The sequence below is a fragment of the Benincasa hispida genome, chromosome 12 (assembly GCF_027475165.1).
Source record: "Benincasa hispida cultivar pf3 chromosome 12, pf3_genome.v1.1, whole genome shotgun sequence".
In the NCBI taxonomy this organism is placed as follows: domain Eukaryota; kingdom Viridiplantae; phylum Streptophyta; class Magnoliopsida; order Cucurbitales; family Cucurbitaceae; genus Benincasa; species Benincasa hispida.
In genome coordinates this window covers 43483730-43510715 of record NC_143489.1, presented here as the reverse complement: position 1 = coordinate 43510715, position 26986 = coordinate 43483730, and the positions used below count along the sequence as shown (strand labels likewise).

At 30.9% G+C, this 26986-nt stretch overlaps 1 protein-coding gene and 2 long non-coding RNA genes across 3 annotated transcripts; all 3 read left to right on the top strand.

Moving 5' to 3' along the window:
• Positions 1-4401: 4401 nt before the first annotated feature.
• On the top strand, positions 4402-8611 carry PIP5K2 (phosphatidylinositol-4-phosphate 5-kinase 2). The gene is made up of 8 exons (XM_039018812.2): positions 4402-6048; positions 6166-6330; positions 6420-6585; positions 6743-6853; positions 6954-7147; positions 7235-7365; positions 7456-7549; positions 7720-8611. The coding sequence occupies exons 1-8, from the start codon at positions 4859-4861 to the stop codon at positions 8027-8029; spliced, it is 2361 nt and encodes a 786-aa protein (XP_038874740.2). The 5' UTR covers positions 4402-4858; the 3' UTR covers positions 8030-8611.
• Positions 8612-18216: 9605 nt separating this feature from the next.
• On the top strand, positions 18217-20567 carry LOC150032009 (uncharacterized). Its single transcript, XR_016525535.1, has 3 exons — positions 18217-18423; positions 19473-19512; positions 20030-20567. It is a non-coding gene; the product is annotated as an uncharacterized LOC150032009 (long non-coding RNA).
• A 2435-nt stretch (positions 20568-23002) lies between these two features.
• Positions 23003-26436, top strand: LOC120068219 (uncharacterized). The gene is made up of 3 exons (XR_005479128.2): positions 23003-23157; positions 25832-26122; positions 26196-26436. It is a non-coding gene; the product is annotated as an uncharacterized LOC120068219 (long non-coding RNA).
• Positions 26437-26986: the final 550 nt, after the last annotated feature.

Below are 26986 nucleotides of genomic sequence, written 5' to 3'. Positions count from 1 at the left end.
TTGTTTAGCAGGTCAGATAATGATGGCTCAGATGGAAAATGGGTAAATTAAAGATTGGTAATGACTTGGAAGCCGAAAAGTCAAGCTAGCTTTTTGTTATTAAATGGATGATCTATATAATCCTGGAGTCGCAGTTAAAGAAAAGTACGTTTTAAAACTTATAATAATTTTCTACTAGTTGATTTGTATTCAACCCAATTCTAACTTGAGTGATGGAGTGAATTTGGCTCAACACCACATTGATGTTATCTTTACTCATTTTTGGTAGGATATCAAATTACTCTCCCTAAAAAAATACAAATTAATCGTTGGTGCAATTTTTGGTATCAACAAAATATATATATATATATATATACACACACTTTTTTTTTTGTCTGGCAATAAACATCCTTACAAATGCATGAAACTATCTATAGAGAATAGAAGATATTTAGATGAATTATTCAATTTTGTTGGGTATAAAATATGAAAAGATGAAAATTTATTGCATTATTTTGAAAACTTTTTATATTGCCTCTTAACCAAATTTCCTTGGTTGACCTTTCGGCTTTCAAGCCATAAAATTATTCATTATCAATTAATGTAATTAAATAACATGTGTTGTGAAAAAAATCAAAAAAAAAAAACGTTTCCATTATGACCATTATGATAAAATAAAAATAGTAATAAGTAACTTGAATCATTAATTAATTGAATAGAAAATAAAAATAGAAAGAAAATACAACATCTTTACAAAATTGTAAAATACTATTAATCCACGAAGCTACGTAGGGACCAAAGACACGTATCTTTCCTCGAATTTTTATATTTTGAATATAAAATTTAAGTAATATTTAACAATATATATATAAAAAACCAACTTTCTTATAGAAATTTTAGTGTGGTGTAATGAGGCACAACTTGATAGTCAAGGGTGTGGATTTGAATCTTGTTTATGTAATTTTAATTTATAATTTATTTTAAAATCAAATTTTGGTAGTGCGGTTGCCTAAAAAAAAATTTAGTATTTAAAAAAAGACTTTTAAGACACCATTCAAAAGATATTATTAACTTTTTTTTTTTTTACTTAATTTTTAGTTTGTATTTTTTAGTATATATTTATTTTAATTAATTTTAGAGTTAAATTACAATATAATTTTCTTGTTTCTCGTCAGGATATACGTATCATACCATTCACAAAAGTTTTCGATTTTTTCTCAATCTTTTGAGTTTTCATACTTTTAGATCTATGTAATAAATCATAATACTTTTTTAGGGTCTATATCAATATAAAGAGATATTTTAAAAGAAAAATAAGAATAGAAACCACATAATCATCTTAAAAAAAAATTACTTCTGATACTGATATATCTTATATAGAAATCAAGAGAATTACCTACAGATCCTGATCTAAGAACTAAAATTTATAAACATAATGATAATATTTAAGATTAAGTTCGTAGAGCATATTTACTACAATGTCCTTATCAACCTCATAATCCTATTTTTCAATTTAAGAAATTTTGTTCGATTTTAAAACATGAAAACTCGTATAATACAATTGTAATATGTATTAAATTAGTTAATTTATGGAGTTATGTTTTTTCTTTTTTACATTTTTTGCAATTTTTTAATTACATAATGTTCCCTGTACAAAATTCGTGATTCTACAGTGATACTATTAATAAATAATGCTACAACTAAATTAAATAAGAAACAAAAAATAAAACAAAAAAGCTCTGTGAAAATATTGTAAATGTTTAAATAAGTAGGAGGGACATATATCACATCATGTAATATAAATTTGGACAAAATTGTCTAAAAATGATTTTTCTCCTAAACCACCTTTTAAAATAGTAAGATGAAGATGTTTTTTTTTAAAAGATCTTTAAAAACTTCATTTTTAAATTAATTATTTACAATCATTAGGTTTTATATTTTCACAGAAAAAATATGTTTTGTTATTTATCTATCTTTTTTAATGTTTATCCTCTAGAAAAATATGGGAAATTACTTTTTTTTTTAGTTTAAAAGAAAATTTCATCTTACAAAACTAATTTCTTTTTTAAAAACTACCATTTTTTGAATCACTATTTTACTTGATGAGATTTTGAGTGAAAGGTCCCACATGATAAAAATATCATTTTGACCCTGTTCAAGTATCTTCGATTTACTTTTTTCCTATTAAATTTTCCACAGTCAACTTCTATTTTAAACCTTAAGCTTCATTTTTCTATTTTGTTTTTCACCATATTTTTACCAGTAAAATTTTTAAAAGAAAACATTTTGAAAAAATAAATTTATTGGGATTTCTTGTATGGATTGAAATTTTTTAAAAGATCTTACTTGAAATTTCCCTTAAAATCTCAAACTACAATTTTCCCTAAGTACATTAAACTTCATAAACGAGTGAAATTAAAGGTACTACGATAACACATTTTAGGTGCTATCATAACAAAACAAATTTATGAGATATTTTCTCGCACAAGAATAAGGACACGTATTTGATTGACGAGTCAATATAATTTTGTTACAATACACACAATGTATTTTTTTATAACCAAGAGAGCCTTCCTAAAAAGAAAAAGGCAAAACCTTTGTAAAAAGAAACCAGACTTGATAGTAGTCAACATCCGAAGCTATTTACATCTTCACCAATGGAACTTTGGCCACATGAGTCAAAATTCAAAATTCAACCATTTTTTTTCTTTTTATTTTTCCCTTTTCTTTTTCTATTTTTAAACTTTTTCTCTTTTTATGAGTAGGGCTTAGCTCTTGAAACAACCCATGACCAAACATATTCTTTTTGGAAAGAAAGTTTCTCTCTCTTTCAATACGAAAATCCATCTCTTTTTTTTTCCAAAACTCATAACCAATTAACATTAGAAGTTAGCTTACTCTCAACTATATTACATTTTAATATTCATTCAAAATTATTATTAAAAACTATATTCATTCAAAATTAAATTGAATTATATCTTAACTAGCTAAAAAATTCTCGTTGAAGATCAATAATCTCAATATGAGTTGTAAATTTGTATTCTCTCTATACTTTGAGCCATAAGAGATAAGAAGAAAAAAAAAAGCTATAATGAAATGATGCAATAAACCTCTATATTTGGATTTATTCAGAGTTCAAAAGTAATTCTAGAAGAATTTTTAACTGTTTAAAACTTGCAACTTAAATCATACATTTTTAAATAATTATCATTTTACAATTAAGGTATTAAATATATCATTTTAACAACAAATGAAATAATTTGTGATGTATGGTGGTTGAATGACAAAAATTGAAGTATTGATTTGCCAAATATTAAAACCTTCTTTTTCAAGGTAAAAAAATTACTAAGTATTAATTTATTTATCATCATAGTTGATTTTTCAAAAGATAGTTGGAAAAAAAAGTATTTAAAAAGCTTCAATAATCTCGAATTAAGCATAAATTAAATAAAAAAAAAGTAAAAAAGATTATTAAATTATTATATAAAAATTCAAACATCAATTTAGGAAGATTGCTTCTTTTCACAATATAACTTAGGAAAATACCAACATTCTGTCTTTTGTTCGATTAATAATAATAAGCAAAGGTAACATGCGATGTGATTAGGTGGGAAGACGGAACGTAAAATTTGAAAATAATTTCTGACCCTTTTATTTATTTATTTTAAAATTTAAACTATTAACTATATATAAATAATTTTTAATTATTATATGATCAAGCGTAGAAGACAGCGGGGCCCACAGCAACAGCAAATCAAACAATGATGCCTTGGATCGCGAACGGAACATTTTCCCCCAAAGCCTCATGAATGGCATTATTGTATTTACAACCAAGTACAGGGGCAAATCTGTAAAAACGTCCAACATATTTGTATTTTCCTCCCTTGCCCTCTTCCTCGGCCCGCATGCGGAGGGTATTCTCGGCCTTACGCATCCAAATCCACTAATTCATTATTTGCTAGAATAAAACTACTTTGGTCAATTTGTTGCTATATATTTATATATCAGTTACTTGAAAATTAGCTAAAAGAAATATATATAAATGAAAATTAAGTTATTTTATTATTATTCTTCATTTTAAGTTTAACCATAGAAACTTCTTAAAACCTCTCGCCTTTTTAGTTACGTATAACGCATCAAATACTACATTTAACGTATTTGTAATTATTTTCCAAAAGTCTTGTAGTAATAGTAATCCATTATTAAAAGCTACTTTTAAAGAGTTATTATCGTTAATTTTTTCTTTTCTAATAAATTAAAAAAATTATAGATGGACTGACTAATTATAAAAAATAAATTAAAAAACAAAAACAAAAACAAAAACAAACATTTAAAAATCAAATATAGAATCTTAGAAAGTAAATAAAAAATAAAATTGAAAAAATATTTATAAGCTAAATTAAAAAAAAAAAAAAAAGAATTATCCAATGAGTAGTTGCTAAATATGTACAGTAGTAGGATTAGACAAGGGAGGAAGAGCAAGTTCCCCAGGAAGGCAAAAAGCCGCCTCAATTAAATATTTTCTTCAGAGTTTTAAGTTTAACTCTGTTCTTTCGTTTCCTCTCCCCCTTTATTTACTTTGTTGGTTTTCTTTTCTTTTTTCATCTCTGCCTCGGCCTCTGTTCAGCTTCTAGCCTTCCCACCTATTTTCTCATCACAGCGCCTACGAAAAGCGTGGAAAGAACTGCACGACACACAAACAATACACACAGAGATAATACTACTAATGAGCCGGAAATTTTGTTCAACTATCTTTAATCTTCTCCAACCCTTCTGAGATGCAGAGCTAACGAACGGAGGGAATAGCAGGGAGGAGAGGTACAGAGGAAGGAAGTAATCGAGCGACTCAGCAAAAGGGTGTTTTATATGCGCTTGGAAAATGCGAGACGCGCTGCCGTCTGATCACACCAACCAAATCCTTTCTTCTACCAACAAGAAGAAGAAATCCGATGACGATAAGGTAGACAAAGATTCACAAAAACCCATCACACAGATGCAGATGCTCGCCGTTCCTCCGGTTCTCGTTGTAAATCGTAGCCGATCACAAGCTAGTTCACGAAGGGTCACGCCCACTACTTTAACAACCACTCCTTCCATAGCCACAGCGGTTTCTCTCGACTCTCTTTCCGGCGACGGCACTGGAATTGTTGTGCCGACGGCTGTGGAGAAGCACCTTCCTAACGGGGATCTGTACATTGGGAGTTGCTTGGGGAGTGTGCCACACGGATCGGGTAAGTATTTGTGGACTGATGGCTGCATGTATGAGGGTGAGTGGAAGAGGGGTAAGGCCTCGGGGAAAGGGAAATTTTCTTGGCCTTCTGGAGCCACATATGAAGGCGAATTCAAGTCGGGTCGGATGGAAGGGATTGGCACTTTCATCGGATCCGACGGCGACACCTATCGTGGCTCATGGAGTGCAGATCGGAAACACGGTTTCGGCCAGAAACGCTACGCCAACGGCGATTTCTACGATGGAACCTGGAAGCGGAATGTTCAAGACGGAAATGGCCGTTACGTCTGGAAGAATGGGAACGAGTATGTGGGTGAGTGGAAGAACGGGTTGATGTCCGGTCAGGGGGTTTTGATTTGGGCCAACGGGAATAGGTACGAAGGTCAATGGGAGAACGGAGTTCCGAAGGGTAATGGGGTTTTCAGTCTTCTTGACGGGAGTAGCCACACCAGTGAATGGAATAAGGAAATGAAAATTCAGCAATTCAACGGAAGTTTCGATTCGCCTGATGCGAAAGAGAAAATCCAAAGCAATGGGGTTGTTGAGGGTGAGAATCTGACCGCAACATTCAGGAAAAGATCTTCTGTGGACGCTGCCAGAGGCTCTTTGACGGAGAGGAATTTTCCGAGGATTTGCATTTGGGAATCTGACGGGGAAGCCGGCGATATCACTTGTGATATACTCGATAATGTGGAGGCTTCGATGTTGTATCGAGATGGATTTAGACAGTTTAAACGAACTCCTTGTTGTTTAACCAATGACGCGAAGAAACCAGGGGAGACGATTTCCAAGGGCCATAAGAATTACGAACTCATGCTCAACCTCCAACAGGGTATAAGGTAATAATCGAATGAGTTGCCTTAGTTCATCTGAAATGCTCGTTTCTCCTACTGGGTATGCGAGTGACCATGTTTTTAGGGTTTTTTATGCTCTGGTTCTGATTGGATTTTCTGTAGGTATTCTGTTGGGAAGCACGCTTCAATTCTTCGGAACCTTAAGACGAGTGATTTCGATCCCAAGGAGAAGTTCTGGACGAGATTTCCACCGGAAGGATCGAAAATTACGCCCCCTCATCAATCCGTAGAGTTTCGATGGAAGGATTACTGTCCCTTGGTGTTCAGGTATTGAAATTTCCAAGTTTCTGTTCAATTTGATTTATATATTGTTCAGTCAGTGACTAAGCTTTCTTTGCAATCCTTGTGTAATGTAGACATCTGAGGGACTTGTTTCGGGTTGATCCTGCTGATTACATGCTAGCTATTTGTGGAAATGACACCCTTAGAGAGCTCTCTTCCCCTGGAAAGAGTGGAAGTTCCTTCTACTTAACCCAGGATGATAGATTCATGATAAAGACGGTGAAGAAATCCGAAGTGAAGGTCGGTTATTGTCTCTAAGTCCAACTTCATAATCCCATATGATTCTGATTAGCTTGGTGTAGTTTTTTTTTTGTTACAAGTTCTTTTGCTCCATTTGATGGATTGCCTGATATGTTGGAGGATGATCATTGATGAAATTTAATCCATCTCTTTTCAGGTTCTCATAAGGATGTTGCCAAGTTATCATGACCATGTATGTCGTTACGAGAATTCTCTTGTGACCAAATTCTTTGGCGTGCATTGTGTAAAACCAATTGGTGGCCAAAAGGTGCGTGTTGTTTCTCTGGACTTTGCTTTTTTATGTATCTCAGATATGTTACTGTTATAATTTATTTTGCTTCTAACTTAATCTTTTGTTGTGTAACTAGACACGGTTTATCGTGATGGGCAACTTGTTCTGCTCTGAATACCGAATTCATCGACGTTTTGATCTAAAGGGATCCTCCCATGGCCGAACAACAGATAAGCCTGCAGGAGAGATTGATGAAACCACTACACTGAAGGATCTTGATCTTAATTTTGTGTTCCGCCTTCAGCAAAGTTGGTTCGAGGAATTTATCAAGTAAGTTTCTACATCCAGAATATATGGTTCTTACAATCTTATTTACTCGGTGTTAAATTTAACATTAACGTTTTGAAAATATGACAGGCAAATTAACCGAGACTGTGAGTTCTTGGAAGCTGAGAGAATCATGGATTACAGTCTTCTGGTTGGTCTTCATTTCCGCGACGAGAATAGATATGACAAAATGGGCTTATCACCATTTCTATTGCGATCTGGTATATAATCTTTTCTCCACAACGTTGTCATGTGAAAATATAAGCTGGGGGATTTGATAAGCTAAAAACCACATGTTCTCTATCTTGTAGGTTATAAAGATTCTTATCAGAATGAAAAGTTTATGCGTGGCTGTCGCTTTCTCGAAGCAGAGCTGCAGGATATGGATCGAGTTTTAGCTGGCCAGTACGTTTCTTGTCCATTTCTACTGTTTTTGTTCTACCATTGAACACTATTATGACTTACTAGATTGAATTATACAATCAGCATGGATCAATATTTTAACATTTTAATCAGTCATGCTTTTGAAATAGATGTGCAATGATTTTTAACCTGATACGTGACCATTCTTCCAGGAAACCTTTAATTAGGTTAGGAGCCAATATGCCAGCAAGAGCCGAGCGAATGGCTAGAAGGAGTGACTTTGATCAGTATACCCCTGGTGGGACGAGCCATTTGATCCCTTCAAGGAGTGGTGAAATCTATGAAGTTGTCCTGTATTTTGGGATCATCGACATCTTACAGGACTACGACATCAGCAAGAAACTGGAGCATGCGTACAAATCCTTACAAGTTGATCCGATCTCAATATCAGCAGTCGACCCAAAGCTTTATTCGAAAAGATTCCGAGACTTCATAGGAAGAATTTTCATTGAGGACAGGTGAAGAGAAAGAAGATAGGAGTGTGACTAAACCATCCAATTGATAAAAGATTTCCCAACCGAATCTTCGATCAACCAGACAACTTGAAGAGTTGGGTTGCACGCGAAACTTCAATTGCTCCAGGTTCGTGTAAGAAACTTGCATGGAGTAGGAGGTCAAATACCAATTACAAGTTGTGAAAAAAGCTTGACATTCATTGGCACATGCAAGTGTTTATGGCTGATTTTGCAGAGCAGCCAAAGTCTAGAGAAGAAGGGGGTAAAGCCTTTACTATATTTGTACATTCAATGCAAGAAAGAGGGAGATTTGGTATTGAAAGGGTTCTTCCCTCACATTGCTTTGGTTTTCATGGGGTGAATTTTTTTTTTTTTCTTTTTTCTTTTTTAACCTTTGAACATGAAGAGATTTGGAAGATAAGGTATATAGGTAGTGGAGAAAAATGTTGTTAGAGAAAGATTCAAAATGGGGATTTGGAAAGTGAAGGGTGGGAAGAAAGAGAGTTGGAATAAGAGAATTGTACAGGGATTACGTTTATGAATTTTTATTATTAATTTGTGAAATATATATTTTTTTTATTAAGAAAAAGCCCTATTCAATCTCTCTCTGTCTTGTTCTCGAGGTTCACTTTTTTATGAGTTTGAAGGAGAGGAAAATGGGGGTCGGTTGGTTTGCTTTTTGCAGTGAAAGAGAGCGGGAAGAGTTTTGTTTATGTTATAAAAGCCCATCAAAAGCAGAGAAAGGCAGAGAAAGATGCGCTGCTCTTTCTTGTTTTTGCCTTCTTTGTTCACTTCCCTCTCTTTTTCCTTTACCTTTTTATAAACCTACATTTATTAACATAACTACATCACTTAATAATTCAATAAGTATATGGTTTTCAGGTTAAAGAATTGATCTTTTGGCCACGTGTAAGAAACCCATTTGTGAAAAATGAATTTAAAACAAACCCATATTGTAAATTTGGAAGAAAATGGTAACCCCAATTGGTCAAATTGAGGAAGATAGTGGAGCCCATGTTACATTTGATTCTGAATTTGACCTTCTCTTCTCTTTGCTTTTGTGGAACTTCTATTGTCTGATTGCACAATCCTCATAGCACGGGTTTGTCCTATTAGTGCTTGTAGATCTTGTCAACTCTCTCTCCTTTTTTTTAAAAAAAATAATCCACTTGAATTTCTCTATTTACATTTTATTTTTCCCACCATCTCATTAAACTATACTTTCATTAATTTAACTCAACTTGGTTTACTCTCTTAATCTCTTCCCTTTTCAAACTTCAATTATTCTAATATCTACTCTACATCTAACACTACAACTTCAAATCAAATCACTCCAAATTACACATTCAAATTTCTTTAACCTACCTTTTAAACTATACATTTTCTTTCATAAAGCATAAACCTTGCCAGCTATACACATGTTACATAAATTTTATGTTTCTTCTAGATATAGAAGTTTTTTGGTCCTTCAACTTTTAAAATATTGATTTTCATCCTTACACTTTCGAATTTTATAATTTTGATCTCTATATTTTTTTTAAAATGATCATTTTAGTCCCTTCATTTTCATTTTTCTTTTGTAAAACTGTTAGCATGACATTTCATTCACTAAATTTTTTAAAGGAACAAATTGCAAATATAGCAATCAAGTCCAAAATATTAACAGATATAGTGCAAAGCAAAAAAAAAATTGCAAATATAGAAAATTTTAGATTCAGCTCTCAGAGTCTATCAACAATAGATCATATCATTAAAGGAGTCTATCAACAATAAAGTCTATTAGTAATCAATTTTGCTATATATACCATTTTTTAAAAAATGTTTGCTATATACTTATTAATAGCCTTAAAAGGACTACCCATCACAATCACCATTTCTTAAAATATAGCCATAACTTTGTATTCAAGAGTTAATTTTGCAAACAAGAATCAAAATAACCACTTTAAAAATCAAAATGAACTAAAAATGAAGAGTAACATGGACTAAAATAGTATTTAAATCATGGTCGGAGTAGCTTATGTTTTAGACCTAAATCAAGCGAAGGTAGAAGTATTTGAGGGTGAATTTACAAATGTAAAAAAATGAGTAGACAGCCTATATGGGTTTGTCTTGTCTGTGGAGGTGGAAATTTAGAGACAGAGAGGTCAACTGTCCTGCCTGTAAAGTCATGGAGCCTACTCTTTCAACCCTATGAACTCACTCACACACCCATTATAAAACAATTTTGTTTTCAAGCATTCATGACAAAAATTTCTCTGTTTTTTTTTTTTCTTTTTTTAGAAAAACAAAAATAATAATTAAATAAATAAAATTGCAAGCATGCATGGCTAATTGGCCATATGCCTCAACGTGCTCACAAGTTTCTCTTCTCTGACTTAAAAAATAAATATGAAACAGATAATTATAATATTTTATTTTTGAAAAGATATATTATTAGATAAACTCGTTCATCAAATCATTACTCACAATACCCATTATCAAAATCAGCTATATTCTTGTTTGGCGTGAACTTCAATTTTTGTTTATACAATATTCACCAAAAAAGAAATCCAGATGATACTCAGATTTGGATCAGGATTATTCCACACTTTTATCAATTTTTTTTTTCTCGGGAAACAAACAGAAGATGAATCAACAGAGAAATTATCAAATGTCACGAAGATCTAGATATATCTAAATTCTTGCATGCTTTAAAAGTGAAGGGAAAAAAAAATACGCTTCTGATTTTATAAAAATGAAAAAAGTGGGTATATATATAAATGAGAGTAGTAATCATTTGTTTTTTAAGATTGGGAGGCCTCTTCAAGAACTTGATACGTCAAATAAACATGATTTTCTTTTTCAAAATTAATTGCTATAAGAAACATAGGTTGAATTTTGGTAAAATACTAAAAGAATAACTATCCTACGATGAAAAAATTCAATGAAGTAATAGACATTAAACACTTAACAACACTTTCTTTCTGGTCGGCTATAGTTATTCTTTGAATTTAGAGTTTTCCACTCATTTATTAACTTTTTTTTATGTTTTTTTTTTAATTTTCTATTATTTTTCTACTTATTTATTTTTAAAAGATTAAAAGGTCTCTCATCTTGGAGATTTCATAGCATGCTTGTATTTGAACAATATATATTCTGATTTGCAAATAGAGTGTTTGGGATTAAAATGTATAAAATGAAATGATTTTTATTGTAGATTGTTGAAGATAAAGTTGTGAAGAGATTAATTAAGAATGAAAAATGTTTAATGTAAAGATGGATAAAAAAGGGAGAGAAGGGGGCAGTTTTCAGTTGAAAAAATCTGGTAGCACAAGGAGTGATTCAGAATGTAAAGAAGAAAGAGACAAAGGAAGGACAAGAGGACCCATTTATAATGTATGGTTATATATATATAGTGTGACAAACAATGATACTTTTAAAGAAGATGATGAGGACAATTCATTAAAGGATAAATCAAAAACATAAAACATAAAATGGGTACTAAACTTTTTGTTTAGCCACACAACTTTAAATATCATTTTCTTTTCACCCTTTAACTTTTAAATGTTGATGCATGTTTTTTAATTGGCTTTTTATATGTTTAGTAGATTAAAAAAAAAAAACAAACAAACTTAGTTTGTAAATAAGTTTAGTTTTGATAATTTTTTTCCTTTTTATTAAATCTTCAACTCTTAAAGAAATAATTGATTTTTTAGTTCAATTACAAAATAAAAGTATGTTTTTTTTTTTAACACTAGACTTCATTTGATAGCCGCATTGATTTTAATTTTATGCTTTTAAAGTTTATGCATATTTCTTTCTAATTTTCTTACAATAATCTCCACATTGAATTTTTAATTAGATTCTAAAAATAAAAATAAAAATTTAAGAACTAAGGTACTCCCACTTGATAACCATTTTTTAGAACTTAAAAAGTTATTTCTTAAAAGTTATTTTGTTTTTACTAATTGGCTAAGAACTCAAATGTTTAATTAGAAAAGATGAAAATCATTGGAAAGAAGTTGTAAGAAAGCAAATACAATTTTCAAATAAAAAATTAGAAAGCAAATGATTAACAAACGAAGCATAAGTTTTTAGTCACCAAAATTTGCCTTTTTTTTTTTTTTTTTTTTTTAAATATGAGTAGAAAGTGAAATAATGTTGTAACTAAAAAAAAAAAATAGACAAAGAAACTTACAAATTAAGTTGCTATCAATCTAGACTTATATTTTTTAATTTTCAAAACTTTGGTTTGAATTTTTTAAAACATCAGTAAAGATAAATAATAAAACGAATAAATTTATAAGTGAAACTGGTGTTTATAATTTTTTTTTAAAAAAAGTAATAGTTATCAATTGAGGTCTAAGTGATTGTAAACATAATTTAACATTATCCATCTACTAGAAATAGAAAAGATTGCAAATATACAAATAGCGGTAACATCTTTAACGATCAATCTAGCTATTTTGAGTAGAATCCAAAAAATAAATTATATGAAAAAGACTTCAATATACCAAGTGGAGGTATGATGATTTGAACCTCCAACTTTAAAAGAAGAATAGTTATTAGATATGTAGGATTTGGAAAAATATTAGAAAAACATTTATTCCACATTTGAAAGGTTCAAGAAAATGATGGAATCCAAACACTATAAAAATGAGTTTATGTCTTTGGTTCTTAATCATCCCAGTTTGAAGTACTTTATGCTTGGTATATTAGATTGGTTGTGTGAGTGGGTATAATGTTTTCATAAAGTATTCTTGTAATTGGGTTAGGGGAGTGTTTTATGTGTGATTGTAATAATTTTTCACATAATGAAATTTTCTGATCCGTGATTTTTTTTTTCTTATTTGAAGTCTTTCCACGTTGATTCTTGTTTTCCAATTTTATTAATTTCTTTTAATTCCTTTGTTATTACTTGCTTATTCCCATAGTAGTATTGGAAGGCTTTTCCCAAAAAGTGGTGTAAGAGCTTTAGGTTCGTAATTTCTTGAATTTCTGAGTATACTATGTGGTTGCAACATTGTTTGAACCCCTACATCATAAAAGAATTCTTGAAACGAGCTATGGTATTGAGAATAGTGTATGTTGTTCACTATTTGTAGATTTGCTATGAGTGAAGCAGATATGTCAAGTTTTATGAGTCTAATGAAGTTTGATGTGGAGGAATTTAATGGAAGGGTCGACTTTAGTAAGTACAAGTCAAAGATGTGTAGTACAATATGGGTTAGACAGGGCCTTGAAGGAAGACCAAGCAGTGATACTTCTGAAAAGTTAAGCAGTAATAGTGGCTTAGGAGAGTCTAGCAGTGGTTCCAGCAAAAGGTTCTAAAAAGTCCAACTTGAGGAATGAAGATTAGGAAGAAATGGATTTTAGAGTTGCAACTACAATCAGAATAAATTTAGCTAAGAATGTTATTGCAAATGTCATTGACATTTCGACAGTCAAAGAGCTTTGGGAGAAGCATGAAGCAATGTTAGGCAAAAAAACATCTCAAATCAGTTGTACCTGAAGGGGTAATTTCACACGCTATGGATGGTGGAAGGTACAAAAATCTCAAATCATCTGGGGGGTATTCTCAATGGCATCGTATCTAAGTTGGAGGTTACCAGAGTGAAGATAAATGATAAAGATAAGACACTTAGAATCATTTTATTACTTTTTCCTTTTTTACAAACACATGAAACCAATCATGATATATAGGGAGGAATCATTAGATTTTGCTGAAGCTACTAGTAAACTTTTATCAGAGGAAAGAAGACTGGGGAGTGAAGGGCGTACTTCAAAGAAGGATTCAATACCGGTAACGAGCAATTAGAAGAATAAAAAAGAGTTCGTGCAGAAAAATGATTGTTAAGGATGTGGACAATTTAGGCACATGAAAAAGAATTGTTCTAATAGAGCAAATTCGCCAAAAGACTCCGAGTCAAATGCTAATGTTGTATCCATTGTCATAGATTATGTCTATTCATTTTATGAAGAAAGACAGTATTCATCCTCATGGTATGTTTACTTTACCATGTAGAGGATGTGATGTTAACAATTTCAATACAAGTTTGCACATGAGCATTGACTTAGCGATTGTGCAAGGTGTGTAGTGGAAGTTATTGATGGCTGAAGAACTTCTAGATGAGCCAAGTAGTTGGAAATCATACTATATAACCTTTAGAAAGAGTTTATCGACATGTGACAAAAAATAAAAATCTTGAAAAAGATGGTTTTTCAAGTGATTTACTTTTTATGGTGGAGTAGGTTATAATTCTATAAGTTGAGAATTACTATTGTCAATGAAGACAATTGATATAGCTATGAAATTTTCAAATATCTTGCCCATGTGAAATTTGTAAAATTTTGGCAAAATATTATGAGAGCGTTTCTCCTAAATCTGAAAGACTCAAGAAAGTGATGGACTCCAACACCATAAAACGGGCTTATACTTTTAGTTTCTAATCATTCTAATTTGAAACACTTTAAGCTTGGTATACTAGCTCAATTGTGTCGGTGGTATAATGTATTGAGAAAGAGCTCTTGTATTTGGGGTTAAAGAGAAATTTTTGTGTGAATATAATAATTTTTCATACAATGAAATTTGTCTGGTCCATGGATTTTTCTCCAGTTTAGAGTTTTTTCACATTAATTCTTGTATTTCCAATTTTATCCTCCGTTAATAGTGGGATGTTTTCTCCCATGAGAATATGCTCATCTTTGACATGTTACTTAAACTTATTGGGTAAATATAAATATATATATTTCACAGACATTAGGTTGATATTAAAAAATAAACTACAAATAAAGAAACTCCTAGTTGTGTCATATTGTTCTATATGTTCTATATTAATCAGTATTCATGTGTGAGTTGGAAGGCAGACCATAATTGAATTATTTATTTATTTATTAAAATTTAATTTTTTAAAATTAAGTCTATAAACCCTAATTTCATTAGTACATTTTCTTGATTTGATATCTTTCCAAAAATGTTTTTAAAAACCATGTCAAGTTTTACTTCAAAAAATGATTCTTAAAAGTTTGTTTTTAATTTTAAAATTTAATGAAGAATTCAAATATTTATCTAACAAGGAGAAAATAATAGTAAAAAAAAAGGAAGAAACAAATTACTTAAATTTGAAAAGTATAAAACTAAGGACGAAATCTGATTGAGTATGAGAACCCCTTTATTCTAGGTGAACCCATAATAAGAATAACTCCAATAAACAAAATGGTAACAACCCTAAGAAAGCTAAACAGGGCATTTGGCTTCAGCAAGATCGATTCGATGATCAAAAAAGAAATAGAGATCACTTATTCCTAACTTCAAGATTTCGAACTCTTCACTAATTTAATGATCAAACGAACCTCTGACCTCGAGGTCGATAATACAAGCAGCATTATGTCGGCTTATTGATAGTATGAGAACCCCCTTTATTCTAGATGAACCCACGATGATAATAAGAATAACTTCAATAAACAAAATGGTAACAACCCTAAGAAAGCTAAACAGATTTGGCTTAGAAGATCGATCGATGATAAAAAAGAAATGAGAACTTGTTTCTAACTTTAAGATTTCGAACTCTTCACAATCTAATGATCGAACTAGATTGAAAGTTCTAATACATGCACTTGACAATCTAAACTAAGTTTCGAAAGTTGAAAAAAAAATTAATGAGATAGGATTGATGGCAAAGGTTGCATATATTGGAAGTGAATTATTTCATTGATTGGTTAATGAAAGCAGAGGAATCTTTCCTCGTAAATTGAACCTTCTCCAAAATTGTTGGGCCAATTTGATTGAAAGAACTTTAATAGCTTATAAAAGTCAATAAAAGCTAGTGGCATTTACAAACCCATTAAAGAAATTAAATGCCATTACCAAACAAAGAAAATGAAGCCAAACGATTAAAATGACACTATAAATTACTGAATTATCAGTTAGTAGGGCAGAATCTAGCGTAACTCATTATTTGCATGGTGGAGTATTATTCATATTCCGTCTTCTAATAATTAAAATCGGATTAAATTATAAGAAATATCTATATTTTTATGATTATAAAGTCGATGATTCCAATCCTTTTAACTTCTATTGTGCTCAGAAAAAGAGAAAGAAATTGGATTAAATTAGTCAAAACACAATTTAACTTTAAAATAGGTTTCAATTATACCTCAAAATAAGTTTCTAATGTGTGATCCTCAATGGTTACACCATTTATTTCATCTAATAAGATATCATCAAAATAATTTATATAATTAATTTTTAAACATCACGTCAATTTACTGAAAATAATGTTATAAATGTTGTCTAAATATGCTTTCCAATTTTTACATATTAATTGATGCTTCAATTTATACCTTATTTAAAAAAAACAAAAAAAAAAATAATGATATTTTAAAAAAATCAAAGTCTAAAAGTAAAGATAAAACTTTTAAAAATCTAAGAACATAATTTAAACGAGTAAAATTTTCATAAAATCCTTTTTCTGAGTTCATTTGATAAAATTTTTTTGAGGAGGTTAATACACCACCCTATAATTATTGGATTTTAAAAAGGAGAATCCAATGAATTATATATATATATATATATTTTGTTGTTCTTTAATTTTTATTTTGATTTGATTAGATTTTGGTGAACACTTACCTAAAGAAAAAAAAATGTTACTATTAAATTTAAGGTTAAAATGATAAGTTTGATCCTAAATTTTTAAGAGTATACTTATTTTATTTTCCATAACTCAAAAAACTTCTAATAAGTTTCCAAACTTTCAATTTGGAGGTTTTTTTTTTATAGAAAAGTTGACCTATTCACAAGAGCCTTTGTGATTAATTACCCGCTCTCTACAAGGGTATGAAATCTAACATTTTGTTTAGATCAGAGCACATTACTGCATTATAATATATCATGTTAGGAATAATCATGTCTATCGTATACCTAACGTGATGGTCATCTCTATCGCGATATTCATTTTTCTATTTTGTTTTCACATCTTTCTCACAATTTGTTGTGTTTTATGGTGCAAAAAATAAAGGTTGCAATAGAGATAGTCATCACGTGATGGATACACGTGGACATCCCTAACGCGATACAACGTATAGTTTGCTGTGTTTTTCCTATTTTTCTCACAATTTGTTGTATTTTCCATGAATATTGAGTGGAAAAAAAATGAAAATCGCGATAGAGATGGTCATCACGTTAGGGCTACGATAGACATGACTATCCCTAACGTGATATAATATAAAATGCAGTAATGCGCTCTGACATATGTAGAAGGTTAGATTTCATACGTTTGTGGAGAGCAGATCATTAATCATAAAGTTGCTTGTGAAAAGGTCATCCGTATAAAAATTTGTGTCCGATACATCTTTGTAGTTAAGTTCGTTAGTTCTACACTTAAAACTCAAACATGTGGTATTATTTAAGGAACCAATTGAGGTTAATTAGTGAAAAGAAACCAAAAATCAAATACAAAATTAAATACTCTTAAAACTTTATAGTGGACATAATTCATCAATCTATTGAAAACCGCTCTAAAACACATTTATAACAAGTACAATTGACAATTGTTGTAGAAGTTGAAATTAAACTTAAAGTTAAAATTGTTACAACAAGTGGTATCAATAATGACCTTTATTTTCATCCGATTGCATTAAAGAAGATGAAGAAGGATTGCTTAAGAAAAGAAAGAGTCAAGTATTTTTTTTTAAAAAAAAAGGAGTTTCACAAAGGGTCATGTTCAAACTTAAATGAGGGCGGCCATTGATGTTGGGAAAAAGCCCTTTTCATTCCCAACATTGGCCCTTCTCTATTTGTCTTCTAGGGAACATTTTTTCTATTTCCCTTCACTCATTGTTTTTTCTATATACATAGCCCATCTACCTAACTTAACTATTTTTGCCCCCTCAAATCAAAATAAATAAATCCCTCTTCATTAAAAAGAAAACAAAGAATTTATTGGGGTATTTATCTTGTGGATTAGTGGAAGTTGTATCATTTTGTTTGCTCAAAATTGATGATTAAGTTGTGAGGCTCCACTTATACATCCAAAGCAAAATTGGTGGAACCAATCGGGAGATGCCACGTGGAATATAGTACACACGTTTCTTAGTTAATGATGCACATTAATTTCCTTGGAGACGTGTGGGTGGAAAGTTGAAAGGGATTGGGTTGGGTTGGGGTTGGGCCAACTTGGAAAGTGATTATTTAAAGACTTCAAATTTGTGAAGACTTGGTAGGGAGTTTAGGTGATTTTTCAGGTGAGGGAATGTGGGGGCACTACTATTCTATTCTATTCTATTCTATTCTATTCTATTCTATTCTATTCTATTCTATTCTTTTCTATTCAATCCAATCCAAAAGCCAAGCCAGCCTCAATGTCAAAGCTTTAAATTAGGTGAAGGGTGGCCACATTCATTATTTTGACTCACTACATTATGGTATGCCTACTTACAACTGTCCTCTAAAAACACTTACCTTCAATTTGTGCAACTAAATATACAAAACAAGAGGAATTCCATGTTAGGGTGTTTCGTTAGAAACGACCTAAAGGAATTCCAACTTACTACTGTCTAAGAATGGTAGTTATAGAAATTTTAAGGAAAAACTCGATCTCGCGCTCAGTTTGTCCATACATAAATAGATATCATGCGTTAACATTTGTAGTCACACACGTAGGGTGTTCAAATGATATATGTCAAGTTATGTCTTAGTGACGAAGAGAATTATAGAATCATTAGTATATTTGAGTTTAATACTTGTTTAGTTAATTTAGATTAATTTGTACTTAATTAGTATTTGATAATTAATTAGTTAATTGTCATATTTTTTTTGTAAAGCTATAAATAGCCAATTTATAGTTGTAATAGGAGATTTTTTAATATCAATTTTATATAGAATTCTCTCTTAATTTAGGGATGGATTTTGAAACAAGAATTATCTGACACACCACATAATAAGTTACATATAATGTTACAACTATCTCAAGAACATTAAAATAAACATAGATAATAAATCGTTAGAACAAAACACAAAGTTTGGTAACTCATTTCTGTGCAATATTACCTACATCTGGAGACAATGTGCCATGAAAAAATATTTTTCACTAATGAATAGTTAAATGACTACAACATTGCACTTATTTGTACTTAGACTTCCCCACGAGACTTCCTCCCAAAAATTTCTCCAATATTTTTGTGTTCAAATGAAGACGATTTCGATTGTAATACTTAGGCTCCCCTTAAATATTAGATTCCATTTTCATTTAATGAACAAAGCTTCAAGATGATGAACAGAAACAACAAAAAGATTTATAGTACTTGTTGCTTCACAGTCACGTGTGTTATGGGTCAATTTGGACCAGAATGCCCAATTTGCCCATCTTTGCCTCAGAGGCCAAGACCGAGGCGGACCGTTTTCCATTCCCGACTTAAGTGCCGAAGGTTTTGTGGCAGGCATCACAACGTTGTTTTCTTTTCTTGTCTTGCAGGTCGTCTTCCTTCCCCGAAATTATAAATTCACTGTCAAAGGTACGTGAAGGTTGAGTGAGTCTTCCTACTAGATTTTGTTATCAACAATTGGTACCATCTATGGGGAATGAGCTTATGACCTTAACAAACATAAAGAAATACATAGGTTACAACGGGATGGAAAAACACAGTGGAAATGAGTCAGATCAACAATGACATCCTAGGAGAACAACATAACTATCAATGAAAGATATGCTTGCCCTAAGCCCACCTCAGCCTTGATCTCTTAAGGAAAAGGCAGAGGAAAAATTTTCGACTTTAGAAGAGAGGGTAGCAATGTTGGATTAGAATTTGGCTCGGATGGTAGACCTTTTGGGAGCACAAGAAAGGCCATATGATAGTGTAGAGTAGCAACGTTTAAATCTCAAGTATCAAGCTATATGATAGAAAATCAGATCATGTGAAATACCTAAATACTTACATATCTTAGATGGAATTGGGAGTTTCATATGCAATAAGGTGTAGATCATTTTCTCTCTCTCTTATAGGATCGGCTCATTTTCTCTCTCTCTTATAGGATCGACTAAGGAGTGATTTTGGAAGCTCAAAGGAAGATCGATTGGTTCATTTAAATAGCTCGCCAGAGCATTTATCATCCAAATCTTGGGGGAAGAGATCAATGAAAATTGTAAATATATGTGCTGACAATCAGGCAAGAAAAGAAAGAAAGTTTAAGGGAATATATAGTCAAGCTCAACAATGAAACCCAGCGAGTTGAAGGATACACAGACTCAGCAACCTTGATAGCAGTTATGGAAAGGCTTAGGAATGAGTGGCTCTAGCGCTACATAGCAACTTTAAATGTGAAATTTCTCCATAGCAACCTTATCATTCTCCCCTTATTCGAGGACATCCTCGAATATAAAGGATGACATTGTATAGCAACTTTATAATCATCTCAAACTTTTGAAAGAAGTTTGAAAGGTTTGTCTCCTCCAAAATTAAATGTAAAATTTCTTTATGTACAATACTCTTCCACAATCGTCGTATTGATCCAGTCTTTCTTAATTATCCTCCCATGTGTCTTTAATGATCCATATAAAACACAAGAAAAATAATAGGAAGTAACATTAGTTGGACAAATCTCACTCTCATGATTTTTCTCTCTTAAATACTTTTTCTACGGCCTTTTTTTTTTGTTTCTTTTACCTCTCTTGTCTCATCATTCTCTTTTATCTTAGTCTCTTATCTCTTCTCACTTTTTTCTAGAGTCTTTATCATGACTCAATTTTCAACACATACTTCAAATATCTTCTCACTCTCCATGACTACTTAATCTTTTGGTTCATCTCCCTAACTTTAATCATCACCTTCATTCATCTCAACAACCTTACCATTGGAAATCTTCCTTTTCGATTTGTGGGTGATTCCTATCATTTTCAACTGGTTGGTCATCTTTAGGCATTAGACAATCTTCTTGATTTTTAATAGACTGTGTGGCTCTTGATGTGCTACCTTCAACTCTTCATTCAATTGCGATATATAATCAATAGATTTACATAACTTAGTCAAGCTATTTCGAAAAATCTTCTAAAAATTTGTATCACTATTGTGGGTCACATGATGATTTCTTCCTTGGTGAAACATTGTAAGGCGTCTAATATCTTAAACTTCAACAAATCTTATATTATTCTTATGAAAAGCATGTAAAAAAATCAAAATATAGCTTGTGAATAGTCACGAAATCCCGAAGTGTAAAAAATAATTATAGAGAGATGCAAAAGACAACTTTTTTTAAAAAAAAAATAAGTTTTATTTTTTACCAGCAAAGTATATTGAAATATGAATGAAAATAAAATAATAGAAAATGTCACGAGAAAATATTGATAGAATGAAATTTGGAAGAAAAAAAATTGAGCTAAAAACGAAATATTAGAAAGGATATATAATCTATTTTGAACTAAAGTTTTGATACCACATAATAAAGAAAACCACCTCAATTACGTTTGAGAACTTTATGTAGTTTAGATGAATCCTCACTAACATATAACTAAGAATCAAAACTTCAAAAAAAGATGAAAAGATTTCCTTATCATTGTTCTAAAGAGAAAGAAACTCAGAACGGAAAGTAAGTAACATGAAAGTATGACAAAATGAAGAGAAAAACTATAAAAAAATAAAAATAAAATAAAAACAAAAAGGTGTAGAAAAGAAGAATAGCATTAACTCTCTAAAGTTTGCTTTTTTTATCTAGTTTGATTCCATCTCTTTCGAGATGGATCAAGTCGTTACACTTGTTTATATATATATATATATATATATATATATATAAGCATCCAAATAAGGTTCGACAAAGCAGTAGAGAGGCTAAAGCAGCAATAGTTCTCCAAGATTCTTGAGCAAAGGATGAGGAAGTGGTAGATTTTCAAGAGTTTACCTAAGAGAATGAACCGTTATGATCTGGAGAAGTGTTTGTCATTTTTATAGATCTTTTAAGGTTATAGTTTCATCTAAGTTAACTTAAAAATCATTCCTTGTCAATTTAACCGAGAATAAGGGAGAGTGTTTGCATATTGATAGATTAATAGATAGATATATTAATTTAACACAATAGATTGTATACACGAGCTATATAGATAAAATTGTTACATGATAAAATGTTGGTAGATCAAATATTAATAAGTTTTAAGGAATGATTTTATGATTTAGAAAATAAAAGAGATTAGTATAGGACTATTTTCAAATATAGTAAAATGAATCAAAATATTTCTACATATAACAAAATATTATTATCTATCAGTATCTGTCACTAATAGACTGTAATATTTTGCTATATTTGAAAATATTTTCAATAATTTTACCATTTAAAACAATTACCTATTGATATTTGGGATTTTGATAAATAATGTTAAAGTGAGTGAGATAACAAATCATAAGATTCTAAACATGTCTAATCTAGAATGTTTAAAAAAAGTGAAATGACGGGAGCTAGAGTGAGAGAATACTAATATATATGTATATAATCAATTTTCAATTGGGATGGTTAGACGTAAATACATGTATGTAGTAAAGGTATAAATGAAGAGAGAAGTATTGACACCCATCTCATAACCTAGTAAACAAAATCACAACTACTCAAAATTCTTAGACATTTTTCATTACTCATAAATTTTCATAATATACAACAAAATATCTATATTTTTTTTTATTTGTCAGTGTGTAATCCTTACAAATCTACTCATAAAACTAAATACACGTGTTATCCAAATTCAAGTTCCTATAATCTATCTTTGTAAATGCTTCTGTTATAAATAAAAAAAAAAACAAAAAGATCTAATAATATTATACAAGCTCAAACTTTTCCCACTCAATATTCAAACTTAGTCTTGTTTTTATAATGAGTCAAAAATCTCCTAAACACTTATTTTATTGAATTATTAGTCGGTGTCATATTATTTTATTTATTTATTGATGAAATAAAAGTGTATAGAGACAAAATGTTTAATAAAGAGTATAATCCCAAATATTTTAAAAGGGGAAAAAAAAGAAAACAGAGAGCCGAAGGGGAGGAGGCTGCTGTGCCCTATTGACTAGACTGTCCAAATTAGAAAAGATAACATATTAAAAACACGGTCTGGGTTAGGTAGTCGCCATTGCCAGCAGGAGGTTTCCATTTGAGGGAACATTTTAACCCATCAATTTCCGGTACGTTTTCTTCTTCAAATCTTATTATAGATTTAACACCCTTTATTTAGCTGGCTAATCAAACTATATTAGATTCGAAAAGCAACCCCTTTGCATGATTCGATTCTGCTGCCCCTAAATGGTAGGGTAATGGGTATTGAAATTAGGACCAGTTATGTATGGATTATGATGTAATATTTGTATCATGTTTCGTAATTTTGAGTTTCTTGAAAAGGGAAATGCAATATGTAGAGAATAGAATCTGATGAGAGGGAACAAACAGTAGTTGACAATGGGAGAATGAAATTGAAGAGTGAGGAAGGGACTAATGGTAATGGTAATGGTGGTGGTGGATTGGTTGTGGCTGAAAGGAAATGAAAGAGATTGGGGAAAGCAAAGCACATGGCGAGTGGGATTGAGACGCCATTGTCGGGTTATAGTTTGTTGAAATTTGAAAGTAATGCACCCCAAGTGTTCGATCATATGCCTAAGTGACCCCTTTCCTTTTTCTTGGGTCCTCCATATCTCACTGACACCTTCTCATCACAAAATAGTCTATGTTTTCCATTTTGATATATTCATTGAGTTGTCATTTGTCACCATTCCATTCATGGGGTCCCTCTTCTTCATCTATATCTGCAATTATTAATGGCCACACCATTGCCTTTTTCGTTCTATGCAATATAGAAAAAAAATATGGATATGAATGATTTGAATTGGGCCCAGCCCATTGGAGGCCCGGCCCACATTGATTTGAGGAAGACCCAGAAGCTATATAGAGAGAAAAAAGGAAAAATGATCGAGTTGAAATCTTCAACCACAAAACTAAGACAATGATGAGGTAGAAAGAGACGTGGAGGGGAGGAGAAAATGGATTTGTGAAGGGAGAAAACAAAGGAACCCCACATCAACAAACCAAGCCATTGGGAAGAGTTTGCTTCAAAAAATTGCAATAATTTTGTTGGGCATTATTATGGTTTGTGAATTAATATAATAATAAAATATCAATGTGGGTGTGATTAGTGAAAGGCAGATCTCATTCTTTGGGCTCATGGGATGATGCTCAAAATGTGAGAATGCCTCAATTTTAGGTGACCAACACCATATGGTAGGTGACCTTATGAGATCCCACCACCATCCACTCTTCAATGCCCCACTTAGTGACTCAAAACTCTATTCACTCTTTCCTTCCACAGTTCCATTTTTTATTTTTGTGTGTTCTCTTTCGCTACAAATTTCTATCAAACGCCTTCGAGATAGCATTCGGGACCGCCATCGTTGCCCTTAGAAAATGTAACATAAATGTCTATCTACTTAGTTTAACTCGGATTGGCAAAAATAATTAAGTAACTAAAACGTTAATACTGCTGAAATGGTTGTGCTGAGTGTATGTGTGCCACTTAAATTTGTGAGAAAATAAGCCGAACAAAACCGTGTGAAATGGATATTGGCCCAGACACCTTGGTATGATAGCAGCGTAAGTTTGGCCCATGTTTGAGGCCCGGAAGGAAACTCACTTCGCCCCATGAATTTGGGCCGAGACACCGTAGTATGGCCCACTGCCAGAGCGCGGTGAGTTTAGGTTTAATTAATAAATTAATAAGTTATTCTACATTATTTATTTATAAATTAATATCTTTCGGAATTAATAAGTTTAGGTTTAATTTGATGTCTTAACTTTTGCGGAAAAATTTCAACTCTTTTGACCATTTGTATAAAATCTAGGATGTTTAGACATTTTTAAAATATAAGCGGAATGTTAAGACAACCCAAATTTCTTTCTATGTAGTTAATCCTATTTAATTATTTACGATCTAATGATGGAAAAACAACCCAAATTTTGTTCAAAAAAAACAAAAACATGATGGGTGCATAAATGGCTATCCAATTTTTAGATTCTTAGAAATTCGAAAAATTAGGATGAAAAATTAGATTACAAAAATGGGATAAATATAAATTTATACATCTAAATTTGTATCAATTAAACTTTAAATTAATAATCATATCTATTTAAGCTCTAAAGTTCTATGTGTGAATCAATTTGATCTATTTATTATAATTTCATTTTTCAGAACCATTAGTGCATAACTTTTACATGTGTTTACTTCTTTAGATGTAAGGATTATTATAAATTAGTGGGAACTTCGTGAATTGAATAGATAGTATTGGTTTTTCATTAAATCAAAACAATTTTTTTTTTTGTATCTTACCATCTTCCTCCCTTAACTTATTTAAACATGATTTTATGATAGTTGTTCTTGCTAATTTGGTAAGATTTAGAAAAAGAAGAATTTTATGGCGGCTTTGATTTGATTTTAAATGAAATCAAGTGACAATTGCTATAAATCATTAATTTAAGTTTTAAATTGATAAAAACCTCAAAATTTAGGGGTAATTTTTTTTTTTCAAATTTCTTTATTTGTTCAACAAGGATAAATAAACATAATGCAACTACCATAAAATTTGTATTATATATTTTGAAGGTAAATATTTGATTCTCCCATCCCATAAACTTGCTGTCATTATTCACATTTGAGTTACATTTGTTGAAGTGATGTAGCTAAAACTAGAAATTTCGACCTTGATTTTTAAATTTTAGATTAGTATTCAGGTGTGTATAATTTAAATATAAATGAAGTCTTTTTTTTTTTTTTTTTTGTACCAAATTGAACATTTAAAAAAATATATATTATAGATATTGAAGGTTGTCCAAAGCAAGTCCCAAAATCTATGAACAGGTCCAAGCCCATAACTATTGTGAAAAGGCATGGAGGATGCACATCCCAAAAGGAAAATGTTAACACCTTCGGATTCAACCCGACCAACCGAGTCGATGAACTTATACCAACTGAGAAATAATCGAGTTGTATTTGGTCTGGGACCCTACAACCTCAAGCGTCTAAAACAATCCTGACAATATCAATATTACACGTAACTAGAGGTGGGGGTTATAGGTCCGCCTGTTCGACGACCCCAAAAAGGGAGAGTAAGTAATTTTCAAGTGAAATTTTTGCGTGATTAGTTGAACTATACGTTCCTTATACTATCTTCTTACGCAGGACAACTTGAAACTAGTGGTAGACAAAGAAGAAACAGACTAGAGGTCAAGCCCATGAGAGAGCCACGACATCCTCCAATGCGAACAAGATCCAACGCCAACCATACTTATACAAATTTATTAAACTATATCCACTTTTAGTTATTTAGATTTTTAACTTAATATCGTGGTTACCATTGCTTTCATTTTTTTCAATTATAGAAAACTAAATAAAACTAAAATATAGAGAGAGATTCCTGATATTTGATACTCCATATTTATGAATCTATTGCTGCTATCTTTATTCTAAATAAAACAATTTTTAATTCCGAATGCTAAAAGAAAAAAAATACTTCATATATATTGGCTAAAAAAATACTTCATATTATAAAATAAAGGAAACAATAAAAAAGCCAGAGAAGATGAAATGGAGGATGAATTGTGTTATGTATTCAATTGTATCATAATCACTTTTTTATAGAATTTACAGAATAGGAAAAGATTAAGATATAAAGTTGTAGTTACTTACTAATATTAGTTTGATATTACATGTAATGTACGTGTTGCATAAAGTTTAAAAAGAGAATTTAATTATAAAATTTTAATAATGCAACTTTAATTTATGAATAAGAGATTTTTATTTTTTAAATATGTAATAAAAAAATTGGAAGTTGGATGAGGAAAAATAATAGTTATTTTAATTGGGTGTGAAATGTATTATAAAAGAATATATAAAAGAATATATAAACTAAAATATTTTATATTATTTTTAAAATACTTTTTGTGATAATTATCATTTTAGTAAAAATAATC

Excerpts from the sequence above, each read along its gene's own strand:
- PIP5K2 (XM_039018812.2), top strand. The coding sequence starts at position 4,859 with ATGCGAGACGCGCTGCCGTCTGATCACACCAACCAAATCCTTTCTTCT. Across the intron at positions 6,854-6,953 it reads AACCAATTGGTGGCCAAAAG|ACACGGTTTATCGTGATGGG; the intron begins GTGCGTGTTGTT and ends TTGTGTAACTAG. Across the intron at positions 7,366-7,455 it reads ACCATTTCTATTGCGATCTG|GTTATAAAGATTCTTATCAG; the intron begins GTATATAATCTT and ends TCTATCTTGTAG.